The following is a 22,926-nucleotide window of genomic DNA, read 5'->3' on the forward strand; positions in this document are numbered from 1 at the left end:
AAAATATTTGGATGCTAGACAACTCTTTAGTGTCGATTGCTTATGATGCTGAATTTTCAATTTCTGATATCTGGTGTGGTATGTTTTTAGAATGATATGCTTTATCTTATCTTCTAGTCATTAGGTGTAACTTAAAAATGTTACTATAATCAATGCCTTCCGTGGTTCGAAATAAGGTATCATATCATATCAGCCGTATCGGCTAAGACTGATACAATAAACACCCCGATATTAGAAGCTGAAAAATGTTGCACACATGTTGGTTCGATGTAGGCCATATCGGCAGATACACACATTGTATTGCCCGTATCGTGACATATTAGCCGTTCCCACGGTTTTCATGTGTTCCCCCTTTTCCAAAAAAAAAAACCTTCTTTCTTATAGATTAAATCCCTTTTCCAAACTTATTATCTTGTTCCCCTTTATAAAACAAAACTAAAGATTACTGAGCAAAAGGGATGTCAGATTCATACTGTGACTGTGAATAGCATTGATTTCTTCTTTGTTTTCTTCCTCACGACCACTGTCGATTCTTCTTTTCTTCCTCATTCCATCACCAATCACCTTTTTTCTTCCTCACGAAGCTCTCAAATGTTTTTCTTCATCGCCGGATGCCATCAGTTGGTCTCTACGCTTTCCGGAAGTAGGCACCACCGCAGGAGGTGATGCTAAGGTTTCAGTCACACTCACCCGTCTTCACGACTCCTCTTCTAAACCCCTTGATTTGTTTCTTAAAAGTTATTTCATGTGTATAACATCTAAGAAACCCCAGCTCCATGCTTTAGAATCCCTAAAAATATAACAACACCCCCCCCCCCCCTAAAAATATAACACACACACGCACCCGCATAAAATCCCTAATAACAATCCCCCTTTTTGTTTAGCATGCTCCCTAAAATTAGCCCCTTTTACGTAGGGAGATGCCCCTTTTCAATTTATGTTTCATTTGTTAAATACTTAGTTAAATTTAGGTATATTATTAGGTACTAGCTTCTTATAACCTATGTTACTTTGGCAAATTTAGTTAATCACAATAACTTTCAGTTCAATATTTTATTAGGTAACAAAGCTAATTTGAGTTATTATATTTAATATAACCTATGTTAGTTTGGTTTATTATTAGTTAGGAAAATGTTAAAAAGATGGGGTTTTAGGCTCCTTACTAACATACACGTAATGAGCGATGCTTGTGCCCGTGCACATGATTAGATCCTTTGGGAATACCTTCATCGGATGATCTTAGGTCCTTGATCTATTGAGCCTCAGTAGGGTTTGTTTGAGAAAAGCCTTTTTTTTTTGGTTACCGGGAAGTAAAACCGTTGATTTTTCCAGTTCTATATGGTTGGATCGGTAGAGATTCTTGGAAGATTTGTGGTTAGGAAAGGTTCCAATATGCCATGCTTACCTGAGTTTATAGTGAGAAGTGAGTACTAGAGAAACTGATAGTAGGTTGGGGGGATGCCTTTTAGTATGAAACCTAAAGCAAAAAGAGAGTGATAGTGTTATACACCTTGGTTTCCTTAAAGTGCTCATGTTTACCCTTATAAATATGTTCAAGGATGTTTTTCAGTAAAATCCTTTTTCTCTTTTTTGACATCTTTCCCTCCTACTCTTTGGCCCGGGTAAATAAGATCCAGCCCCGCGTGGATGTGATAGGATGTATCATGTGTAGGGAAGCGGATGAGATGTCGGACCACATTTGCATTCATTGTAGGGTTGCAATGACGATATGATGCATCATTTTCAAAAGCTTCAGTATGTCATGCGTGGTTTTGTACATGTTAATTGACCTTCATTGAGTTCTTTCACAATAGTCAAATGGGCCTTTTTCTCTTTGGCACATAGTGCCGTTTGTGGTTTCATGGTTTCATGGTGCATTTGAACAGAGAAGAATAAGAGAATTTTTTAGGATAATGAATTGTCAATGTTGAAGATAATGATGGCTCCAAGCTTTGCATCATTCATTGGTCATTTCCGAGGAAAGAATTTTAGGACATATTGGTGGGTGACATGCTCCTGTCGATTTGGAATCCCTGGTATAGCTAGATGGGTTTCACTTCCATTTGACACCCACGAACTAAAATTTGGTGGTAATAATAGGGGCAACCTAGGCTTGTGCTGATTTGGTGGAGTTTCTAGGATTTTATGCTGATTTGCAAACACTATTCGAAGTAGTTGATCTTTGTAGAAATTTAACTCACTCTCAAGCTAATCCCTTGGATTGATCATAATATGGTGGATACTCTCTTTAAAAGGCCACATTAAATGTGGGCTAGTATTGATTCTTTTGTAATGTTATCTGTCATCATGCCTACAAAGTGTTTTGAGTATCTTTGATTCCTTTTTCTAGTTTTATTTTCGATAGTTGTCCCCTAGTGTGGTCATCTCCGCTTCTTGCATTTTAGTTTCAGTTTTGTTTAATAGAACTGCTGGTTACTCAAAAGAGTATTTGTTTCTTATTTGTGGTCAATAACCTTTTTTTTTGAGACGGTAAAATGAGAATATATTAAAAGGCGAACCGAGCTGGTTCAAAACAAATTACAGAAAGAGAGAGAAAGAAAATACAAAATCAAGGTGGGAGATAATCAAACCGCTCCATACTAGACCTAAAAACACCACCCCTTGCTAGGGAGTCAGCATCTGAATTAGCTGATCTCCTCACATGCCTAAACGTTATAGACGAGTCAAGAACTAAATCATCAAGTTCCTCGAAGAAAGATAAAAAACGTCACGGAGGAGAAGCCGCACCCAGAAGCCAGTGAATAACATTAGAGGAGTCCCCTTCCACTATCACCTTATCTAACGCAGAATTATCCAAAAACTTGATCCCACAATGAACTGTTCTCACTTCCGCTTCATTAGAGTCCGCTACTCCAATGGGGCCCGAGAAAGCCCAGAGAACATCCCCCTTGGAATCTCTGCATAATCCCCCAATCCCTGCATCACCAGGATTGCCATGAGAGGATCCATCGAAATTCAGCTTTAACATTCCCTCTGGAGGAGGGAGCCAGGGTTGATTAATTTTGACTTTGCTAATCCCTCCTTATTTGTGGTCAATAACCTGTCTCTCTCTTATACTAGGGATATGCTTTTGCTGTAATTTATGTGTCTAATTATGCTGTCTCCGTGTATTCACTGTCACAGGGATCGAGATGCATACTTGCGGGAGACCACCTTCAGCTTCCCCCAACTATTCAGAGTGTGGAAGCTGAAAGGAAGGGATTAGGAAGAACCCTCTTTGAACGCATTGCAACCTTGTATGGAGAGGAAGTAATGTCCATGCTCACTGTCCAGTACCGTATGCACGAGCTTATTATGAACTGGTCCTCAAAAGAGCTATATGATAGTAAGGTGCTTAGAATATTTGTTTGTTGGCTTATTAAATTTGCAAAATTCTATGTTATTGAATAGAAAAACTTCCATACGAGGACCTGCAAAAATAAAATGACCACATTACTACATGCTTAATTTGTTTTTTCTACTCTATGCTCTTACAGATCAAGGCCCATCCAAGTGTTGCTGGTCATATGCTTTATGATCTTGAAGATGTACAGAGATCACCTTCCACAGAACCAACCCTTCTTCTCATTGACATAGCAGGGTATCCATTGCTTTTAACTGTATTATCTAGGAGTTCTTCATGGTTTATTATTTACAACTTATACTACACCCTCAATATATCTATTAGAATTGTTCAAGATTATACATATAGAGAAACATCAAGTATGGGACGTTTAGGCTGGCTAGCTGGGTTGGGCTTTTCATTAATTACCTTTTAGGAAGATATTTTGGGGTTGGTTAATAAGTGTCACTGATTAAAAAAAAGAATTGGATTAACCACAAGACCCATCAAGGGTGTAGTTAAGAGCAAGGTTGCCAGCGCGGGATTCGAAATCGGGATTCGATTCGGGAATCGAAAGCGGGATTCGAAGGTTCCGGGGATGGTTGGGAGCGGGATTCGATTTTTCGCCGGGGATTCGCCGGGGAGTCGTCGGAGATTCGTCGGGGAGTCGCCGGGGAGTCACCGGAGATTCGCCGGGGAGTCGTCGGAGAGTCATCGGAGAGCGATAAAAAATTAATAAAAGATAAAATTTAAGGAAAAATACCTGAAAATGAAAATCTAAGCATTCAACTGTACACCATTAAACATAAACATGATTCTCCAAATACTGAAATTATAACAGTTTTTCATTCAGGAGCTAGGAGGCCAGGAGTCCAGGGACCAGGACTCCACCATTAAACAAAAAATTTAGTTTCCAAAAAGCGAAATATCAAAATTATTACAGAATTTCTCGAGTGTTTAAAGAAAAAGAAATAAAGTTAGGCTTTTCTCTTTCCCTTCGAATAAGCATGATCAGCTCGTCCTCTTCCTTCTACATTTTCTGTAAAGGAAAAGTTTAAATAAATGAATTAATATTTATAAGACTAATATCTTCACTGGGAAATTGCAACTGTTAAAGATTTTGTACCTCCCCTTGTACGTTCTCCACGCCCCAGGAAACTAGTAATACGACCTTGAGTGTTGGATGGTCGTCCAATTTCAAGTTCCGAGCTACTGACCACTCTTGGAGTCCCAGATCCTGCAGCTTCGTCATTGTCATCTAAGTCACGAATAGTGAGTGAAGGAGTTGAAAGTAATGACTGAGATGACGCACGAAATGTAGAAGGTCTAAGGAAATCATCATCGAGATCCTGCCATCGCATATCCTCCATTCTGATAGAGGAGTCATCCATAAGTGGGAGCTCTCGGTTGATGTCCCATTTTCTATTTGGTCCTTCTTTGTATGCAGCCGCATTAAATCTAAATAATAGATTCGAAATTAAATAAATAATCTGACATAAATAATAAAAAACAATTATTGCATGAAAAAACGAAACAAACTTTAAACCTGGATAGGAGTCGAAGATTTGAGTGGATGTACACAAGAGTATCAGCACGATGTGAATTTAAGCGATTACGCTTTACATTGTGAATGAAGCTATACGTGCTCCATACTCTCTCTGCAGAAGATGTGCTGATAGGCTGTGAGAGAATTTTGATGGCCACTGACTGTAACTCTGGTACATGACTTTCATGAAAGTTCCACCATTTGGTCACACACACATTGGGATCTTTCGCATCATCCCTGGCAAATTTACTGGAAAACCTTCCAACCCTTCCTGGTGCTGGAACATTATGAAAATTCACAATATGAGAAACAATTACATACCTGGGGTGACTCGTTTACCACCGCCTGGTGCTGGAATATTGAGATATGCAGGGTCATAATATTTTGGAGTGAGTACATGAGCCAAGGCATGCATTCGAACATTCATCTTCCCCCATCGTCCCACCACAATACCATGAATATGATTGTACATGTCAGGCACATCTTTCAAGTTATCTTTTATTTGTCCTAACATATTGTCCATGCCTTCGTACACTTCTGATATCAGACAGCCTTCCTGGTCAGTGAACTTAATCATTTTATAGACGGGCTTCGTAATTAATAATGCCAATTTTATGTTCGTCCAAAATTCATCAGAGACTACACAAGTAGTTGTCATCTCGCCCCTCTCTATCATCACTTTGTCGGTGCAAGCATTCAACCGATCTTTCCAAGCATCTGTTAATACTGTCATCTGCAACGCCTCCCTTACATCAAGAAGTCTCTTAAGTGTAGTATAATGAGTTGCAAATCTAGTCTTCGCAACTTTCAGCAACTCAAACTTTGAATTGCTTCTAAATATAGCAAGAGCCTGCGAATGATTGGTAATATATTTGACGACATCCTTGCAGGAACGGGAAGTCTCTCCAATCCAACCTAGGTGTTTATGCTTGGTCAAGTCTTTGAATATCAGATTTAATGTGTGAACCACACAAGGAGACCAAAATATGTGGGGATAAACTTTATTAACCTCTGTCCCAGCAAGCTTGCAATTGGCTGCATTATCTGTCAGCACTTGCACAACATTAAAAGGCCCTACTTCTTCAATAGCATTTAACAAAAACTTTGCAATGTTTTTTCCTGATTTCTCCACAGCAGAGAAGTCGTGCGCATAGAGAAACATTGAACCGAACATATTCGATGCCAGTACATTGATCAGGGCTTTGTTCTTCACGTTTGTCCATCTATCAGAGACAATAGAAAGCCCATGTTCAGGCCATTTTTCTCTCACAACACCTAGATCTTTTGTTACATTATCTTTCTCATGGTCCAATAAAGTTGTTCTTGCTTTCTCATAAGAAGGCAACTTGTATCCAGGCACACAATTGGCGGCAGTTATCATCTCTTGAAAATATGGAGATCGGAGGACGTTAAAGGGAATCCCATTGGCGGCCAAAAATCTCAGCACTTTATGATCAACATCGTCTCTATCCTTTGCTCTAAAAGACTTGCCAAGTGGTGATTCACCAACCTTACTTGAAGAAGTCGCACCGGAGCTGGAAGACTTGCCAAGCATGTCTAATCGTGATTTCTTCAGTGGCAGTCTCCCAGGTAAATTCTCTGCTCTTTGGACTTGGCTTCTGATGTGCTCTTGTAATTGTTTGTCTTTTGCAACTGCACTGCAATATGCTATTCCTTGACCTTGACCTCTTGGTGCTTTCACAAGGTGTGCGTGCACCCTTGTATAAGTCCCAGTGTAAACCTTCTTACAATGCTTACATTTCCACTTTTTGGTTCCCCCATGTCCTTCACTAGCTTTCTTTCATTTGACTACGTGTGACCATAAAACTGTTGCTGACCTTGCGTTCAGAGTCAACACTATGTCCTCGTCATAATCTTCTTCCACATATTCTTCATCATAGTTGTATTCTAGGTCCCCTTCAAAAACTGTCATCATCACCTACACCTTGGCCTTGAAATTCTTGGTCGACAGTCTCGTCCATCTTTCCTCAATTGCCTCCTGACAAAATCAAATTGTAAAATATTTGAATAATATGATAGATATTTTCTACTGTGAGTGTCTTACATGCATGCATGCAAGGGTATGCAGCGGTAGGCTCAGGGTTTGGTTTCCATGGGAATTCCCGAGGGTATTCAAAATAATATTCAATTTTGAACTCAAACAGTCAAACTCAATTCTCAAATTCTAAAATTAATTGGGCCTAAATGTAATTTTGAATCAGTAAACACTTTTGGAATTAAAATTCACATCTCATCTAAGGAATATCAATTTGCAACACCTTTAGTGCCACTAACAAGATCATCCATCAGCCTCCTATTTAGCCAAGTATAGTTTTCTTCAAAAAGGTTTCAAAAAGGACAGTGGGGCAACTTCTAAGGATGATCCAAAGACCAAAGTTGCAAAGTCCAAAGTCCAAAACCAAATGAATGGTTTGGAACTTTGGATCATCCTATCAAGTGGGCTCCACTGTAATTTTGAAAAATCACTTAGTTGTGCAATATTAAAACATGGTAGTGCTAAACTCCTATCAAGTGGGCTCCACTGCCAAACCCAAAGTTATCAGCACTACTGTATTTTGATGTGGGCACTCCTCAGTCCTCAGTCCTCACTTTATTAAAAATTTAAAAGTATGGTATGGCCTGCACTACAGGATGATCCAAACCGTCCATTAGATGGGCCACGGTCTAAATAGGTTGGGCCCCAAAAATCATTTCCAAAGGTTGATCGGTATAAAGTATAAACACCAAGCTATAACCAATCTGTGTGGGATACACTTGGTAACTGGAGGTTTATACTTGATTTTCTTATATTTTTTATATATCTTAGAGATGAGATGAATGCAGGCATTTGTGATTTTCTGATTTTCACCATAATAACTTTCAGAAAAGGACCAGCAATAGACAGAGATAAATACCTCGTTAAATTTGAATAGCAAAGGACGTGAATCTCTTTCTAATGTTGGTTGCTTTTGCAACGAATCATCAGGATTATGGGAGCTTTTATTCGACTTTCTAAACCTGATTGAAATAAGTTTGATCCTAACCCTCCGATCTATAGAGGGTTAGGATCAACTCTCAAACATTCAGATCGGAGGGTTTGAGAGTTGATCCTAACCCTCTAATCTATAGAGGGTTAGGATCAACCTATGGAAAAGATTTTTGGGGCAAAAAAACTTTTTTAGGCCGTGGCCCATCTAATGGACGGTTTGGATTATCCTGCGGTGCGGGCCATGCCTTACTTTTTAATAAAAATACAAAAAATAAAAAATCATGGATTATCCAAAGTTCCAAACCGTGAGGATAATCCACGGTTTGGATTATCCTGTGGTGCGGGCCATGCCCTGAGGAGTGCCCTCATCAAAAATCAAAATCAAAATCAAAATACATGAGTCGCATTTCACAGAAACTGTGTGAGAATGGTTTCTCACAGAAACCATCCACACAGAAACCCATCCCTTTTTTTTAGTATTTTAAAAAAAAATAGAAAAAAATATATACATACCTTTCCTTCTTCTTCTTCTTCTTCTTCTTTTTCTTGTTCTTGCCGGCGGGAATCGCGGTGAGAGAGAGGGGCGGCGGTGAGAGAGGAAAGGGGGAGAGGAGCGGCTGTGAGGAGGAGGAGGAGGAGAAGAGGGTTTTCTTGTTTTTTCGTTTTTTAGGGTTTTTTTTTTAGCTTTTATAGGTTTTAAATTGAAATTACAAAAATAACCCCACTCAAAATATCACCCTTACTGTTAAAAAAGGCTATAAATGTAATTTCACGTCAAAAAGTTGGGATTCGCGATTCCCATCACTAAAAGACCGGATTTGATCTTATGGGAATCGCGCTTTTAAATTATGTGATTCCCGAATCCAAATTACTAAAAACCGCAGATTTTATTTTCATAAAACGCGAATTTACCTTTCCAGAATCGCGATTCCGGTGGAAACAGAATCGCGATTCCCAAATGACGATTCGTGATTCCGATGGAATGGATTCGGGATTCCCCAGAATCGGGGAATCGAATCGAATTACGATTCCGATTTGCGATTCGGGGAATCGCGAATCCCCAACTATAGGTGCGAATCCGGCTTCTCTGGTTAAGAGTTAGATAGTTATGTTAGAGTTATATTGAAGCTTCAATATAATGCTTTTAAGCTAAAGTATATGCTTATTTCCTTTTTTTTTTGGGCCTATGTGCCTATCTAGGATGGTCCTAATGGTATTAGTTGTAAATATTTTCTTTGCACCTATACAAGTATCAAGTCATTGGTTTGGATTTCTCAGCCTCCACGGAATTCATTCTCTCGTTTTTTTCCTTTTTCTTTTCCTTCTATCATACGAAGTGGGGAATTGCGGCTTCTACACTTGAGATGCCATCCGAGCATGGTTCAAGAAGTATGCACGTCAATTTGAAATACTAATTCTTCTCCAATCTCTGTTCTTGTGTCTTTTGGTTCTCCATTCCACCATTGGATTTGAGACCTTGTACTCATTACAATTTTCCCTTCACTATCTGTTGAAATCATGGACTCCTGGCCATGACGGGCCTAGAGTTGAGATTTGTTTTTCCACCGGGGGGAATATATGAAGCAATGCCTTGAAATATTGGACTCCTGGCCAAAAGTTACTTTAGGGGGAGTATTTACGTAGTTTGTGATAGAGTTATATTGAAGTTTCAGTGTAATTCTTGTAAGCTAAAGTAGGCTTATTTCATGAAATTCGCCTTCTCTATTTCTCAACCTCCATGAAATTCATCTTCTCTATATTTCTTTATTCTTATATTGAAGTTTCAGTGTAATTCTTTTTAGTTAAAGTAGGCTTATTTCATGAAATTCGTCTTCTCTATTTCTCAACCTCCATGAAATTCATCTTCTCTATTTCTTTATTCTTCTTCTCCTTCTCTCATGCAAATTGAGTGATAATGGCTTTTACAAGTGTCAACAAAATGTTACATCTTAACCATATTCTGTGGTAGTCTCAGATGTGACATCTTGCGTGTTGTTAGGATTAGATAGCACTCAGAGAAGATAATCCATCTGTTCTTGCAAGTTCTGTTCGGACAAAACTCGGATCCATCCTTAGATTGCCATGCATGTGATTTACAGTTGGAACTAAAGTGAGTTAAGCTGAAGATTAAAGAATGGCAGAAGATTTCTGACGAGGTCAACAGATGCAGAAAGGAGGAGATTATCTTATGTCTGGGATTTTTTGAAGAAAAGGAATATGAAGGCCTTCTTTCGCCAGAAGAGAAGATAGATCGATTAAAACTCCTGGAGGAGCACGAGGAAATCCTGGGGAGAGATGAGATAATGTGGAGGTAGAAATCCAGAGCGGTCTGGCTTAAAGAAGGGGATAAGAATTCAAATTTTTTCCATCGGATGGCGAATACAAGGCAAAGAATTAACACAATTAACTGTATTAAGGAAGATGACACCTTGGTGGTGAATTCAGATGCAATAAAAAGGAAAATTATACACTTCTATTCAGACCTTTACACAAAATCAGCTGACTGGCGTCCGAGAATGAGAGGCTTACAGTTCAAATCAGTTTCCCTTTGCCAAAGAATCTCTCTCGATCGTGATTTCACAGTAGAGGAAGTCGAGCAAGCCATATTTTCCATGCAAAAAGACAAAGCTCCGGGCCCGGATGGCTTCCCAATGGTGTTCTTTCAAAGGTACTGGAGTACTATGAAGGATGACATCACGGCTTTCATGTTTGAATTCCAAGAGAGGGGATCATCAGTGAAGCCGCAACAGCTACATTCATTGCCCTGATACCAAAGAAGGAAGGAGTAATTGGTATCAAGGACTTATGGCCGATTAGTCTGATGCATAGTATCCCGAAGATCATTTCTAAAATTCTGGCTCGAAGGCTAAAAGACATAATGGGCAGCATCATATCCCAATTTCAAGGGGCTTTTGCTGATTCCAGGCAAATTTTGGATGGTGTCCTTATTGCAAACGAAAATTTTGATCCAGTTAACAGAGAAGGGGGTGCCGGTATGGTAGTCAAAATAGATATTGAAAAGGCCTACGACCACGTTGGTTGGGAGGTGCTTGATTTCATCCAGTAGCAGATGAGTTTTGGTCTCAAATTTAGGAAATGGACAAATGCGGTGGTATCGTTTAATAGTTCCTCCATTCTCATCAATGGCTCAGAGGAAGGTTATTTCAAAAGCTCGGGGGGTCTACGTCAGGGCGACCCACTGGCTCCATATCTGTTTATTATGGTGGTAGAGGCTCTCAGCCTAATGCTAACAAAGGCAAAAAAATTCGGGTCATTTCCAAGGACTGAAAGCGGGAATCGCTGGTGAGGCAATTACACATTTACAAGAGACGCTGGTCTTTCTGGAAAGCAGTGCCATGACAATATCCAATGTCAAACAAATTTTCAGTTGGTTTGAGATTATCTCCGGTCTAAAGATTAAGGGAATTAACGTGGATCAGCAGGTTGTCAATAACTTCGCGCAAATTATAGGATGTGAAGCAGGTGTATTCCCGGTGACATATCTAGGGTTGCCTTTGGGCTTTGGTATCCTGTCGGCATCCCAATGGGATCCGGTCGTGGAGAGAATTGAACGCAAACTGACAACTTGGAAGAAAAGATACATCTCTTTCGGAGGAAGAATTACATTGATAAAAGCAGCATTGGCGAACATGCCGGTTTAATTTATGTCCCTTTTTAAAATCCCTATCAAGGTTGCATTAAGGATTGAAAAATTGCAGTGGGTTTTCCTTTGGGATGGTGGTGGTCAACCCAAAAGATTAAGGCACCTAATAAACCGGGACAAAGTGTCCAGGCTAAAGAAGAATGGTGGACTGGGTATTGGAAAAATAAAGGCAAGGAACGTCTCGTTGCTTGGCAAATGGCTATGGCGCTATGGTAATGAAAAGTTAGCGCTTTGGCACCGTGATGGCTCAAAATGGGGGGATTGGAACATAAGAGCACATGCAGCTGGCAGAGGTTCGGGGGCTTGGAGATCAATTTGTTCTGTCAAAGAAGTCTTTGAAAAAGAAATCCGGTACAAGGTCGGTAGGGGTACGGAAGTTTGATTCTGGTTAGACCTATGGTGTGGCAACACACTGCTCAGTGTGGCATTCCCACGGTTATTCAAAGCCGCATTATCGCCAGAAGCATCAGTGGCAGACTACTTGGTCAGAGAAAGGGAAATGGGTAGAGGCTTCTCGGACATCCACTTGCGAAGGGATCTTAAAGATGTGGAAATAGAGGATCTTCAAAGGCTTTTGTCACGACTTAATTCAATGTATTGTTCAAACTTCAAAAGTGACGAGAGGGTCTGGATACCGGAACCAGATGGAGAGTTCACATCGAGATCTTTTTTCTGTCTTGAATGGAGGCCGGGCATCTGCAAAAAATCGTATTTGGAAATCTTTTGCACCACCGAGAGTGGTGGCGTTTGGCTGGACATTGGTACATAGGAAAATCAATACTTGCGACCGATTAAAAAGGAGGCACTTCTCTCTTGCAACCAGATGTGTATTGTGTCTCCAAGCGGAAGAAACATTGGATCATCTAATGACCTACTCTCACCAACTATGGACAAGGTCAATGGGAGCATTTGGAATGAGGTGGGTTTGCCCAAGATCGATATGCTCGTTAATGGTTAGTTGGCAGAACGGACCTTTTGGAGAAATAGGTAGATTGCTGTGGAGTACCTTTCCTTATGCTATAGTATGGAAGGAACGCAATAGGTGCATCTTCGAGGGGAAGTCTAAGACATCTGGTAGCTTGGCGACGGATATAAAGGTGGAAATCATCACCTGGGCTACGGTGAAAAAGAAAATCCCCTATGGAGTGGACGATCTTATCAGAAACTGGTGGTCCATAATTTGGGATAGAACAATCCATACTAAACCACAGCCGAAATGGAAGGCACCGCTGGCAGGATGGCTGAAGCTGAATTTTGATGGGAGCTCGATTGGCAACCCCGGAAAGGCAGGAATAAGTGGGTTGATAAGGGATGATAAAGAAGCTATGTCGTTCTCAGGTCCGGTAGGGATCTGTGACGCGAATGAAGCAGAAGTTAGGGCCCTACTTTTTGGTCTTCGATGGGCATATGAGAATAACCAGCGACCGCTAGTAGTGGAGGGCGACTCGACCAATGCAGTTGCATGGGCATCCGGGCATTTGAATGGCTTGTGGAAATTCCAAACTCTATCAGCGGAAGTCCTGGACTTAGTAAGAGCTCTGGATCCCAAGATTGAGCATCGGAGGCAGTCGGCAAATGAGGCGGCAGCCCGGCAGACAATTTGGCAAAGGCGGGAGTTCTTAGAAATGAAATTTTGGTTTTATCATCTTTGTAATCATATGGGTTTTTGGGTTACCTTGGGTCTTTGATCCTCTTCTTGTAATCGGGAAGGGACAACTTGTCCCCTCCTATTCATTTCAAGATTAATAAATTGTCAATTTTTAAAAAAAAAAGTGATTTACAGTTGGAACTATTCTTTTTAATATGTAGATCTTCAACTTCACAGTGAAATTATATATTGAATGCCTAACAAGCATTATTGAATCATTCAGATTACATTACTTCTGAAAGTTGTAATCACCTGGTTCATTTCAGGTGTGACATGGACGAAAAGAAGGATGAAGAAGAGAGTACGATGAATGAGGGTGAGGCTGCTGTTGCTATAGCCCATGCAAAGAGACTTGTTGAGAGTGGCGTCCACTCATCTGATATTGGAATTATCAGCCCTTATGCTGCACAGGTTTAGCTAGCTTATTTATTTTGTTTAGAGTCCTTTTTTTCAATTGTGATTAAAAATGAGCTTTACAGACTGAAAAACATTTCAAAGAAAGGCCGTTGTAAAGTAAAGCCAAACCAACTGATTTTATGTTTAGATGTAGAAACCTATAATGGTTATTATTATTCCAGTTTTTATTGGATGAAAAAAAATATGTTGCTCAATCCTTTGGTTGTGTTCTTAAAAATTTAATTTTTTTATTGGCAAAAAAAATCGTTTTCATTATGCCCTGCAGCCCTTTCCCAATTTCTTTATTTGAACTTCTTTAAGATTCTCTCTATTGATAGTTTGCTACTAAATCCTCAAATTAGATGGTGCATGATGTTGCAGGTTGTCTTACTAAAAATGATGAGAAGCAAAGAAGACAAGCTCAGGGAGATGGAGATATCTACAGTAGATGGCTTCCAAGGTCGAGAAAAAGAAGCCATTATCATTTCTATGGTCAGATCTAACTCAAAGAAAGAGGTACTTCTGAGTTCTTATATTTTAACAAGTCACATGCAATCATTTAGATATGTCGAATTCATCTAATTGGGTATTGGCTGCTGGAATCTGAATATATGATGGTAGTGTCAATAAAATTTTAAATTGCAGATTGAAGGTTTCATTTACTTTTCAGGTGGGTTTTTTGAGCGACCACAGGCGGATGAATGTGGCTGTGACTCGCGCAAGAAGACAGTGTTGTCTTGTTTGTGACACCGAAACTGTAAGTCATGACAGTTTCCTGAAACACTTGGTTGAGTATTTTGAGGAGCACGGTGAGTATTTGAGCGCATCAGAGTATGGAAATGAATAAATATTGTCACAAGTCTATATTCTGTAATAGTTAATCTTCATCTTCTTCTTCTTAATGTGTCGAACCTGTGACATTCTCCTGGGATAGCCTAAATGAGGCATGGTCCCATTTAATTTATTATATTCTTTTTTGAGCTTTATCAGCCAATTATTCTGATTACCAGGAATTTACATTGTACCGTAATGTACTCTTATCAGTGATTTTGGGATTCATCATGTTTAATATTTAATACAAAGGTGACACCAAACATTTAAATCAAATATTCACTTGCCTCAGATCTCTTAGCAACATCGCTAGATGTCTCGAGATATCATAAAAGCATCTATGTTCTTTGCCTTTAAATCGTCTATTTATCGTGAACAGACTATAACTATACTCTAGACCTCAGTGTGTCCAAAACAGTAAGGAAAATGTGCACTTCTCCAAGCTTAGCTCTGTCAACCTGCAAGAACTACACTGAAAAAGAAAACAAAACCTGTATAAAGATCTACCAAACTTTTTAATCTTCTCAGGTCATGCTCATTTATTGCATGGATCTTAATTTAAATCATAAATCTAATTAACTTCTACCTAATTTAGCTTAATTAATTCATGTTTCATCCAAGAATAGCAGACATTCTAGAGTACCTGTAAGTGTTAAACTACGGAAAGAAATCATAACCTCTCTGACACACCAACTCTTTACTCTGCATTAACCCACCACTGGCAAAAACATTGTGAAACCAACCAGTTACTCCAAAAGCTTAAGCTGTTGGAGAAGGCGTTATTTATTCCTTTATACTTCAACAAACATCAAGTTGTACTGACATGAAGTTAACTCACATGCAGAATTTAACTTGGTTTTATGTATCTTATACTCTGCCAAAATTAGCTGCTACTTAGAGATCCCATGTTGAAGCAGGTAAACTCAACACTCTCCAAAATGATCCCCGAGGCTCTGCATCTCCATCAGTGCATCCCAATTGAAAGTTTACCAATCAAAATCCATCATCTCTGATGCTAGTGCTTCTTTCTCCTGCCAAAGAAGACTTCCAGTGGCTTTATTGCTGTCTGATCCATTCTCTTCATTCTTCTGATCAATCTGAGGCCTCCCACCACAACTCACTACATATGCCTCTTCAGCTTTAATAATTGGATTTGCCAAGTGTTTACTTACCAACTTCTCCAAAGCTTAAGCTGTTGGAGAAAGGGGTTATTTACCTTTTATACTTTAACACTCCTCAGCATGTGTGGGCTCACTTGGCAAACACATGGCACATGTGGTATACTTAAACACTCCCCCGCATGTGTGGCCCACTTGGTAAAATACGTGGCACATGTGGTTCCACTTTGGGCAGATTATCACATGTGGATTTTTGCTTATCCGGGAGGTTTGAACTCGAGACCTTTGGCTCTGATACCATGTTAACTTACCAACTTCTCCAAAAGCTTAAGCTGTTGGAGAAAGGCGTTATTTATCTTTTATACTTTAACACCAAGTGGGTTCTGCATGAGACCAGAAATTGGGCTGAAGAAGAAGAAGATTGGTTAAGACTGGTTCCATTTCTCAGTTCCTGGACCTTCTAATGGATGACATGAACATTATGTTGGCCATTTAAATTAAGTAATGCACATGATAGGAACACCGATATGAAGTTCTTGGAAGGAAACCACTTGAATTTACATTTATAAGGTTCTAAATTGGGGACCATTATCAGCACAACCATGTTTTGATAATGGGACGAATCAACAGCCAATTAAGGAGATGTAAAACAAGGTGATTCCATTATCAAAACCTTGTCGTACTCCCCATTCTATATCTCTGCATATTATTCCTTTCCCCATTTTAACTCCCCTGAATTCTGTCCCTCACTCTTCAATTCTTCCTAAACATTCTCTTTCTAATTTCCTAAATTCCTAAAACCTTCTCAAACTTTTCCTAAATTCTCCACTATTATCTTTAGCTACTGATTTTGACACTAACATGTTTCAATAATTGCACAAACTCAACCTGTCTTTACTTAATTTATTGGCTGCAGAGAGCTTTTTGGGATATGGAAGAACCTTTGATAGCTGTTTAAACAATGAGAAATTATATGATGCCCGACCGTCAAAATGTCAAAATGTAAAGGGCAAAAACTGCTGCCTTGGTTTTTGAACCAAGGAAAAGTAAAAAGCGGTGCTTTCCTTTGGATAAAAAACAGGCCCTTTATTTTGACGGTCTGGCATCATATAATTTCTCTTAAACAATAAAGAGAAGTTAAGTTAGTGCAATTATTAAAACATGGTAGTGCCAAATATCAATAGCCTTATCGTTTTCTTTTATTTAGAGAGATGGTCTCATATAAACGAAATCCACCTTAGATGGCGCATAGCTACACGAAACTATTTAATCTACTACAGAACTGTTCATCCCTCGACATCCTGAAACAACTCCACGCACTAGCCGTTACAACATCCCTCTATTCAAATCCCATCATCATCTCTAAAATCCTATCTCTCTATGCAACTTCACCCTTTTCCGATCTCTACTACGCCCAAAATATCTTCCACAGAATTGAAGACCCAACAACCCACGTTTGGAATTCTATGATTAGAGGTTTTTCAGCCTCGAACACCCCGCAGAGAGCTCTATCTATCTACACCCACATGCTCATTTCAGGTAATTTTCCCGATAAATTTACTTTCCCTTTTCTTTTAAAATCTTGTTCTAGATTACAAGCAACAACGGTAGGAAAATTGGTTCATGTTCATGTGATAAGACTTGGTTTAGAAATAGACGTTTTTGTTCAGAGTGCTTTGATTCAAATGTATGTTAAATGTGACAAAATTGAATGTGCCCATAAAGTGTTTGATGAAATTCTTGTGAAGAATGTTGTTGTTTGGACGACTATGATTAGTGGGTATGTAAGAGCAGGTGGTTTTAAGGATGCAATTGGGTTATTTAGGGAAATGGAGTTGGAGAATGTGAGACCAGATGAGGTCACACTGGCGAGTTTGTTGTGCGCTTGTGCGAATTTAAGGGATTTAGAATTGGGTAGAAGGCTTCACCATCTTTTAGGTGAGAAAGATATTGTTTTGGGTACTTCTCTGGTTGACATGTATGCAAAATGTGGGAGGATTGAGATTGCACGGAAAGTGTTTGATAGAATGCCTCAAAGAGATTTGGTTTGTTGGACTGCAATAATTTCCGGCTATGTTAGGTGCAATTGTCTTAGAGAAGCTTTTGAGCTGTTCAGAGAGATGGGTTCACAAAATTTTACCCCAGATGAGGCTGTTATCGTCACTATGTTATCTGGCTGTGCTACATCTGGTGACTTGGATATAGGTAAATGGATACATCATTATATAGAGGTTGGAGGGGTTGGGTACAATATTATGATTGGAACCTCCTTGATAGATATGTATGCAAAGTGTGGAGAAATTGATATTGCGTATCGAATTTTCAACAGAATGTACGCGAGGAATGTTTGTTCTTGGAATGCCATGATTGGGGGGCTGGCCATGCATGGTGAAGCAAATAGAGCTCTTGATCTCTTTGCACAAATGCAAGGTGTTGGCATGGAGCCGGATGAAGTTACCTTCATTGGAGTTCTGAATGCATGTAACCATTCCGGGTTGGTGGACAAAGGTGAGCACTACTTCAATTGCATGAGCCGAGTCCATGGTATTGAGCCTAAGCTTGAGCACTATGCATGCATGGTTGACCTTCTAGGTCGTTCAGGGCGTCTACTAGAAGCCGAAGAGCTTGTTACCAATATGCCAATGAAGCCCGATGCTGTTGTTTGGGGGGCTCTTCTGAATGCCTCTAGAGTCCATGGCAATGTTAAGCTAGCCGAAAGAGTGGGCAAGGTACTTCTTGAGCTGGAGCCTCATAACCATGGTGTCTATGTGCTGTTGTCAAACACATATGGTGCAGCCAAAAGGTGGGAGGATGTGGACAGAGTAAGAAAATTGATGAAGTTGAAGGGAATAAGAAAGACAAGAGGGTGTAGTTCAATCAAGGTGAATGGTGTTGCCCATGACTTTGTTGTAGGGGACAGATCACATGTTAGAGCCAAAGAAATTTATGAAAACTTAGATTCAATAGTAAAAAAGGTGGGATTGATGGGGTATGTAGCAAAAACATCTCATGTGTTGTTTGACATAGAGGAGGAAGAGAAAGAACACCAACTCTATTATCATAGTGAAAAGCTGGCTATTTCATTTGGTCTTATTAGCACAAGCCCAACAACAACACTGAACATATTGAAAAACCTTAGAATTTGTGAAGATTGCCATAGTTTTGCAAAGCTAGTCTCTAAAAGTCTTAAAAGAAGAATAATTATTAGAGATCTGTATAGATTTCACCATTTTGAAGGCGGCATGTGCACATGTGGAGAGTATTGGTAAATGTTACAATTTTGCTATTATATGTTGTTATCTTGTTATCTAATCACAAGGGGAATTTTTTTTTTTTAAAATTAACACTTTATTCCATAGGTCATGAATCATACATCAAGCAAGGGACGATGTCCCCAAAAATGATACAGATTACAGGCCAATAAAAAATAAACCCTCCCACAATGAGAGAACTTCAAGATGTGCCCTTCCATCAAGTTGGCTGAACCAAATGATCGGCAATGCCCATCCTTGTTGCCACTCCAGATGCCCCATTCCGAGCTAATATGTCCGCCATCCTGTTAGCGGATCTCCTTCTATGTTCAGATATTGGGCGTAAATGGAAAGGCGCCATGGGCCTGGGCATCGTCCTGAAGCCTAGGCGATAGTGTTAGAAGAGACCCCTTCCACAATTAAAGGGCTCAAGTTGTTCTCGCGAACCATTTCAATCCAAAGAGCAGCGCTTTCGCCTCCGCCTCATTTGCATTGCATATTCTGATGTTCCCCGAGTAAGACATCAGGATTGTGCTATCGTCATCTCTAATTACACCTCCGATTCCGGCAGCCTTGTGGTTTTCTAAGTAGAGAAAAGTCATGGAGGCCACAATTTCACTGCTGAATAGAAAGAAACACTAGGCAATTTTCCCCCACGTCACCATAGTTTTCTTTCTAAGAATCTCCAGAAAATAACAATTACTACGCATTAAAAAATTGGAGTAAATACACTATTTGCCATATAATCCCGGGCTTATTGCATAGACATATCAATGCATGTGCTTAAGAGGGACTAAGAAAGTAGAACACAACCAAGAGAAGAAGGAAAGATGAGCAATGCTCAACCAAATTGACATATTATCAATAATTTAAATTTATTCAAAATCCTCCACTTATAGAACTTTTACATTGGATTCTCCGCACAACATTAACTACTATAATTCTCAAACACCACAGCTTACTAGACATAAAGAAACACAACTTACTAGACTTAGTTAATGAAATACAACTTATTAGGCACTAGTTAATAAAGCACAACTTACTAAACGTCTTAATGAAATACAACTTAGTATGACCAAAAAATGCAGTAGTTGTAGAAAAGTCTTCCAAGATTGATTACAAAACAACCTTGGCTACCAAGTTGCCACTGCATCAAATACAATGATGTTCATTCATCTCCTCTTAACAGAAGAATCAGTAAGGAATTCTAGGGAAATGCTTCAATTACAGACTGCAAAGTCAAGGTGCGCTTTATCTTACATCCGCTGAATCCGGCAGTTGACAGCAGTTTTCTCCATTCTTTCTCAGTCCTCTCCTTTCCTCCGGCCAGCGCTACCATCATCATGTCGTAAACCAATCTCACATGGTCTAAGTCATCTCCTTCGCCTATATCAACTACAATATCAACTATGATCAACTTCCCTGTCTCTGGTATAGCTTTCTTGCAATTCTTCAGTATCTTCAAACACTCCTCATCAGCCCAGTCGTGCAGTACACACTGCAACCAACACATTGGTAGAGAATAGGCAAAAAGAAATGTGTTAGATAGCGCTACAGATTTCAACAACCAGACTAAGCAAATATTCATCTTGGGATTGATATCAGCTATGTGAAGAAGAACCTGAAACAGTGGGCCATCTTCTTCTTGTGCAGTGTTAAGTACATGGATCATATCATATGTTGCATCAGTACGGGTATGAGTTTTCGAATCCGACATGGGTATCAAGTGTCAGACTCGGCAAAACTCAAAAAAAAAAAAAAAAAAAAAAAATTGTTGATTTGCCAAAATATTTTAATCAATTCTCAATTTTAAAATGTTTTACATAATAATAAGATTATAACAAGTAATATATTGAAATTATTAATAGGTTAAGTAGACATCGCGTTGTATTTCCATTTAGGAAACTTACTATTAAGATGGGTAAAACTCAAAACATGCTATAAATGTAAAGTTATTGTAGTAATATTAGGAAAAAAACAGATACACGTAAAGTTATTGTAGTAGTCCAGTATTTTTTCAAAAAGCACAGTGGGACCCACTTCATAAGATGACCCAAACCATTTATTTATTGTGCCCCAATGTCAACAGTTTGTACCCCATAAATCATGATCCATTGATCCTAACCCTCGATTTATGTACGAAGGTTTCCCTCTAAATAAGTCATGAAAATATCATTTGGATCCCATAAAAAGGCATCCAAATTTTAATTCCTCATTAGGCCCTGTTTAGATTGCAGGAATTTCCTTGAAAAGTTAGGAAAGGAAAATCTTTTCCAGAATTTCCTACCTTTCCATTATTGGATTACACATGAAAATAAGTAACTTTGAGAGTATGTATAAATTCATGTTCCAAAGACCAATTAAATGACACTTAATGAGTGCCCCATTACCAAAGCCCTTGAACTATATATCAGAGATCTTGTGATTAGGGTTAATATGCTTACCATCAGCAAAACTGCATCTGCCTGTGGTACAAAAGAAAACATGTCCCCGGCCACACAATCTATACCGGGGTTTTCTGGTGAGGTCTCCACCACATGAGGAAGGTCAAAAACAGTGCACTTTATATGTGGAAATTCCTTGTTTATCCCATACAAGGCCGTACCAGTGCCTCCTCCCACATCCACCAAAGACCTTATCCCCTCTAAGGTCTCTTTACAAGCACCAATCAAAGCGGGTGTCAATGTTCTACTAGAAGAAGCCATGGCCTCATTAAAAATATTGTTCTGATTTTTATCCTTTGAGGCATAAGACCACAGGCTCTCCCCATGAACCCTCTCGAAGGCCGGGATGGAAGCTTCTCCTTGTAAGCAGTACCCAATTGCAGCCATTGACTCTTTGGTTTTCTTTAGCATTTGAAGTCTCATCATTGGGACGATGCTCTTCTCTGCGTCTTTCAAGAGGTACTTACCTGTTAAAGTACAAATGATTAGTAATCGGTTGTTTCACATGGTATCAGAGCGGTTTTTTAGTTCAAAACCCAACAACTCCTTGATATTAAAAATTCACAAACCAAAAGCAGTGTTGAAGTATAAGGACACGTTTGGCTACCATGATTTTTTTTTTTTTCATGATAAACTACGTCTCAAAGTGATGAGAGAGGGGCAGTGCAGGGTGAAGTGACTAATCAATAAAGTGGCTAAAAGTAAGGAAACAAAAAACTGTACTCAAAATAGGATCGACTTTTTCTTGATTTTTAGCCACTTCTCACTCCCATCTCAATAGTGAGGTCCAAATCTCTCACCTCCTAGCCAACCCACCCTCTCTCACCACTTCTCACCACTTTGAGACACTAATTTATCATGAAAAAAAAATTTCCTCGCTGCCAAATATGGCCTAAAAATTCACATGTACGGCCATCCCAAAAGGAAGTGTTGAAGCATAAATGATTAAATAACACCAACCATAACAGCTTTATCTTATGGAGTAATTAATTGGTTGTTTCACATTTACCATCTGAGGTGAGACTGTATATTTCTTCCTCCTCGCCATTTTTCGCGACGGTGAAGAGACCCAGGTGGGCCAGGTAGCGCATCATCCGACGGAGGAAGTCAGTGTTTGTACATGGAGGTGTAAGAGAAGAAGCCAGTTGGGGAACTGTGATCGGACGGCCATGATTGTGTATTATGTCTGCTAATCTCAGCTCAACCATCCATTCTGTGACAACAGAATCCATGAAGCCCAACGTATGTTTCCATACACGCGCATGACTTTTTACCTCTTGTATTTCTCCCTTGCTCTCCATTGCTAGCTCCAGCTCTGTAATCTCTACTTCTCTGCAATTTCTTGCTCTGTTTATGTTATTGGTTTTGGTTTGTTCACTTTATTGTGTGGTTTTTATAGTGCTAAGCAGGTGAAGAAGTCAGAGTTGTCTATTTGAGAATTGATACGTGCAGTCTTTTGGTTCAAATACTTTTCTAATCTTCTTTTACAAGCTGTTATAATTTGCAAGATACTCTCAATCATAGTCCCGCACCCTTGTACCTTATACATTCGACGAGTTTTTACTCCAGTTTAGTTTTGCCGTCAATTAAGACTGGAATATAGTTAGCAAAACGTGATTTGGCAAAAAGACGGGATGGGAAAAAATCGAGTTTCATACGACACAAAAGGAACAATACAGAAGGGGGCCACGAGGGC

At 39.4% G+C, this 22,926-nt stretch overlaps 2 protein-coding genes, 1 long non-coding RNA gene and 1 pseudogene across 4 annotated transcripts in view; 3 read left to right on the top strand and 1 right to left on the bottom strand.

The window, feature by feature from the left end:
- LOC143893116 (DNA-binding protein) overlaps nucleotides 1-14,708 on the top strand; it is a 32,640-nt gene extending 17,932 nt beyond the window's left edge. For both annotated transcript variants that reach the window (XM_077398084.1, XM_077398083.1), the window contains exons 11-15: nucleotides 3,145-3,351; nucleotides 3,498-3,601; nucleotides 13,457-13,601; nucleotides 13,968-14,102; nucleotides 14,257-14,708. In XM_077398084.1, coding sequence (XP_077254199.1) covers nucleotides 3,145-3,351; nucleotides 3,498-3,601; nucleotides 13,457-13,601; nucleotides 13,968-14,102; nucleotides 14,257-14,433 — 768 coding nt within the window. In that variant the 3' untranslated portion in view covers nucleotides 14,434-14,708. The remainder of the gene's footprint in view (nucleotides 1-3,144; nucleotides 3,352-3,497; nucleotides 3,602-13,456; nucleotides 13,602-13,967; nucleotides 14,103-14,256) is intronic.
- Nucleotides 14,709-16,776: 2,068 nt separating this feature from the next.
- LOC143891767 (pentatricopeptide repeat-containing protein At1g08070, chloroplastic pseudogene) lies at nucleotides 16,777-18,804 on the top strand (annotated as a pseudogene).
- Nucleotides 18,805-19,922: 1,118 nt separating this feature from the next.
- On the top strand, nucleotides 19,923-22,607 carry LOC143846622 (uncharacterized). The gene is made up of 2 exons (XR_013234802.1): nucleotides 19,923-21,689; nucleotides 22,296-22,607. It is a non-coding gene; the product is annotated as an uncharacterized LOC143846622 (long non-coding RNA).
- LOC143846621 ((RS)-norcoclaurine 6-O-methyltransferase-like) lies at nucleotides 19,932-22,673 on the bottom strand. Its single transcript, XM_077355108.1, has 3 exons — nucleotides 22,240-22,673; nucleotides 21,231-21,697; nucleotides 19,932-20,284 (listed from the first exon to the last, which is right to left on the bottom strand). The coding sequence occupies exons 1-3, from the start codon at nucleotides 22,529-22,531 to the stop codon at nucleotides 19,994-19,996; spliced, it is 1,050 nt and encodes a 349-aa protein (XP_077211223.1). The 5' UTR covers nucleotides 22,532-22,673; the 3' UTR covers nucleotides 19,932-19,993.
- Nucleotides 22,674-22,926: the final 253 nt, after the last annotated feature.

This window comes from Tasmannia lanceolata, unplaced genomic scaffold (assembly GCF_043159265.1).
Source record: "Tasmannia lanceolata isolate RefF3 unplaced genomic scaffold, GAP_Taslan_0.1 ptg000015l, whole genome shotgun sequence".
Lineage (NCBI taxonomy): Eukaryota > Viridiplantae > Streptophyta > Magnoliopsida > Canellales > Winteraceae > Tasmannia > Tasmannia lanceolata.

Coding starts and splice junctions, on each gene's coding strand:
- LOC143846621 (XM_077355108.1), bottom strand. CDS start 22,531: ATGGAGAGCAAGGGAGAAATACAAGAGGTAAAAAGTCATGCGCGTGTA. Junction 21,698..22,239: donor ATACAGTCTCACCTCAGATG/GTAAATGTGAAA, acceptor GTACTTTAACAG/GTAAGTACCTCTTGAAAGAC. Junction 20,285..21,230: donor CAGATGCAGTTTTGCTGATG/GTAAGCATATTA, acceptor TGTTGGTTGCAG/TGTGTACTGCACGACTGGGC.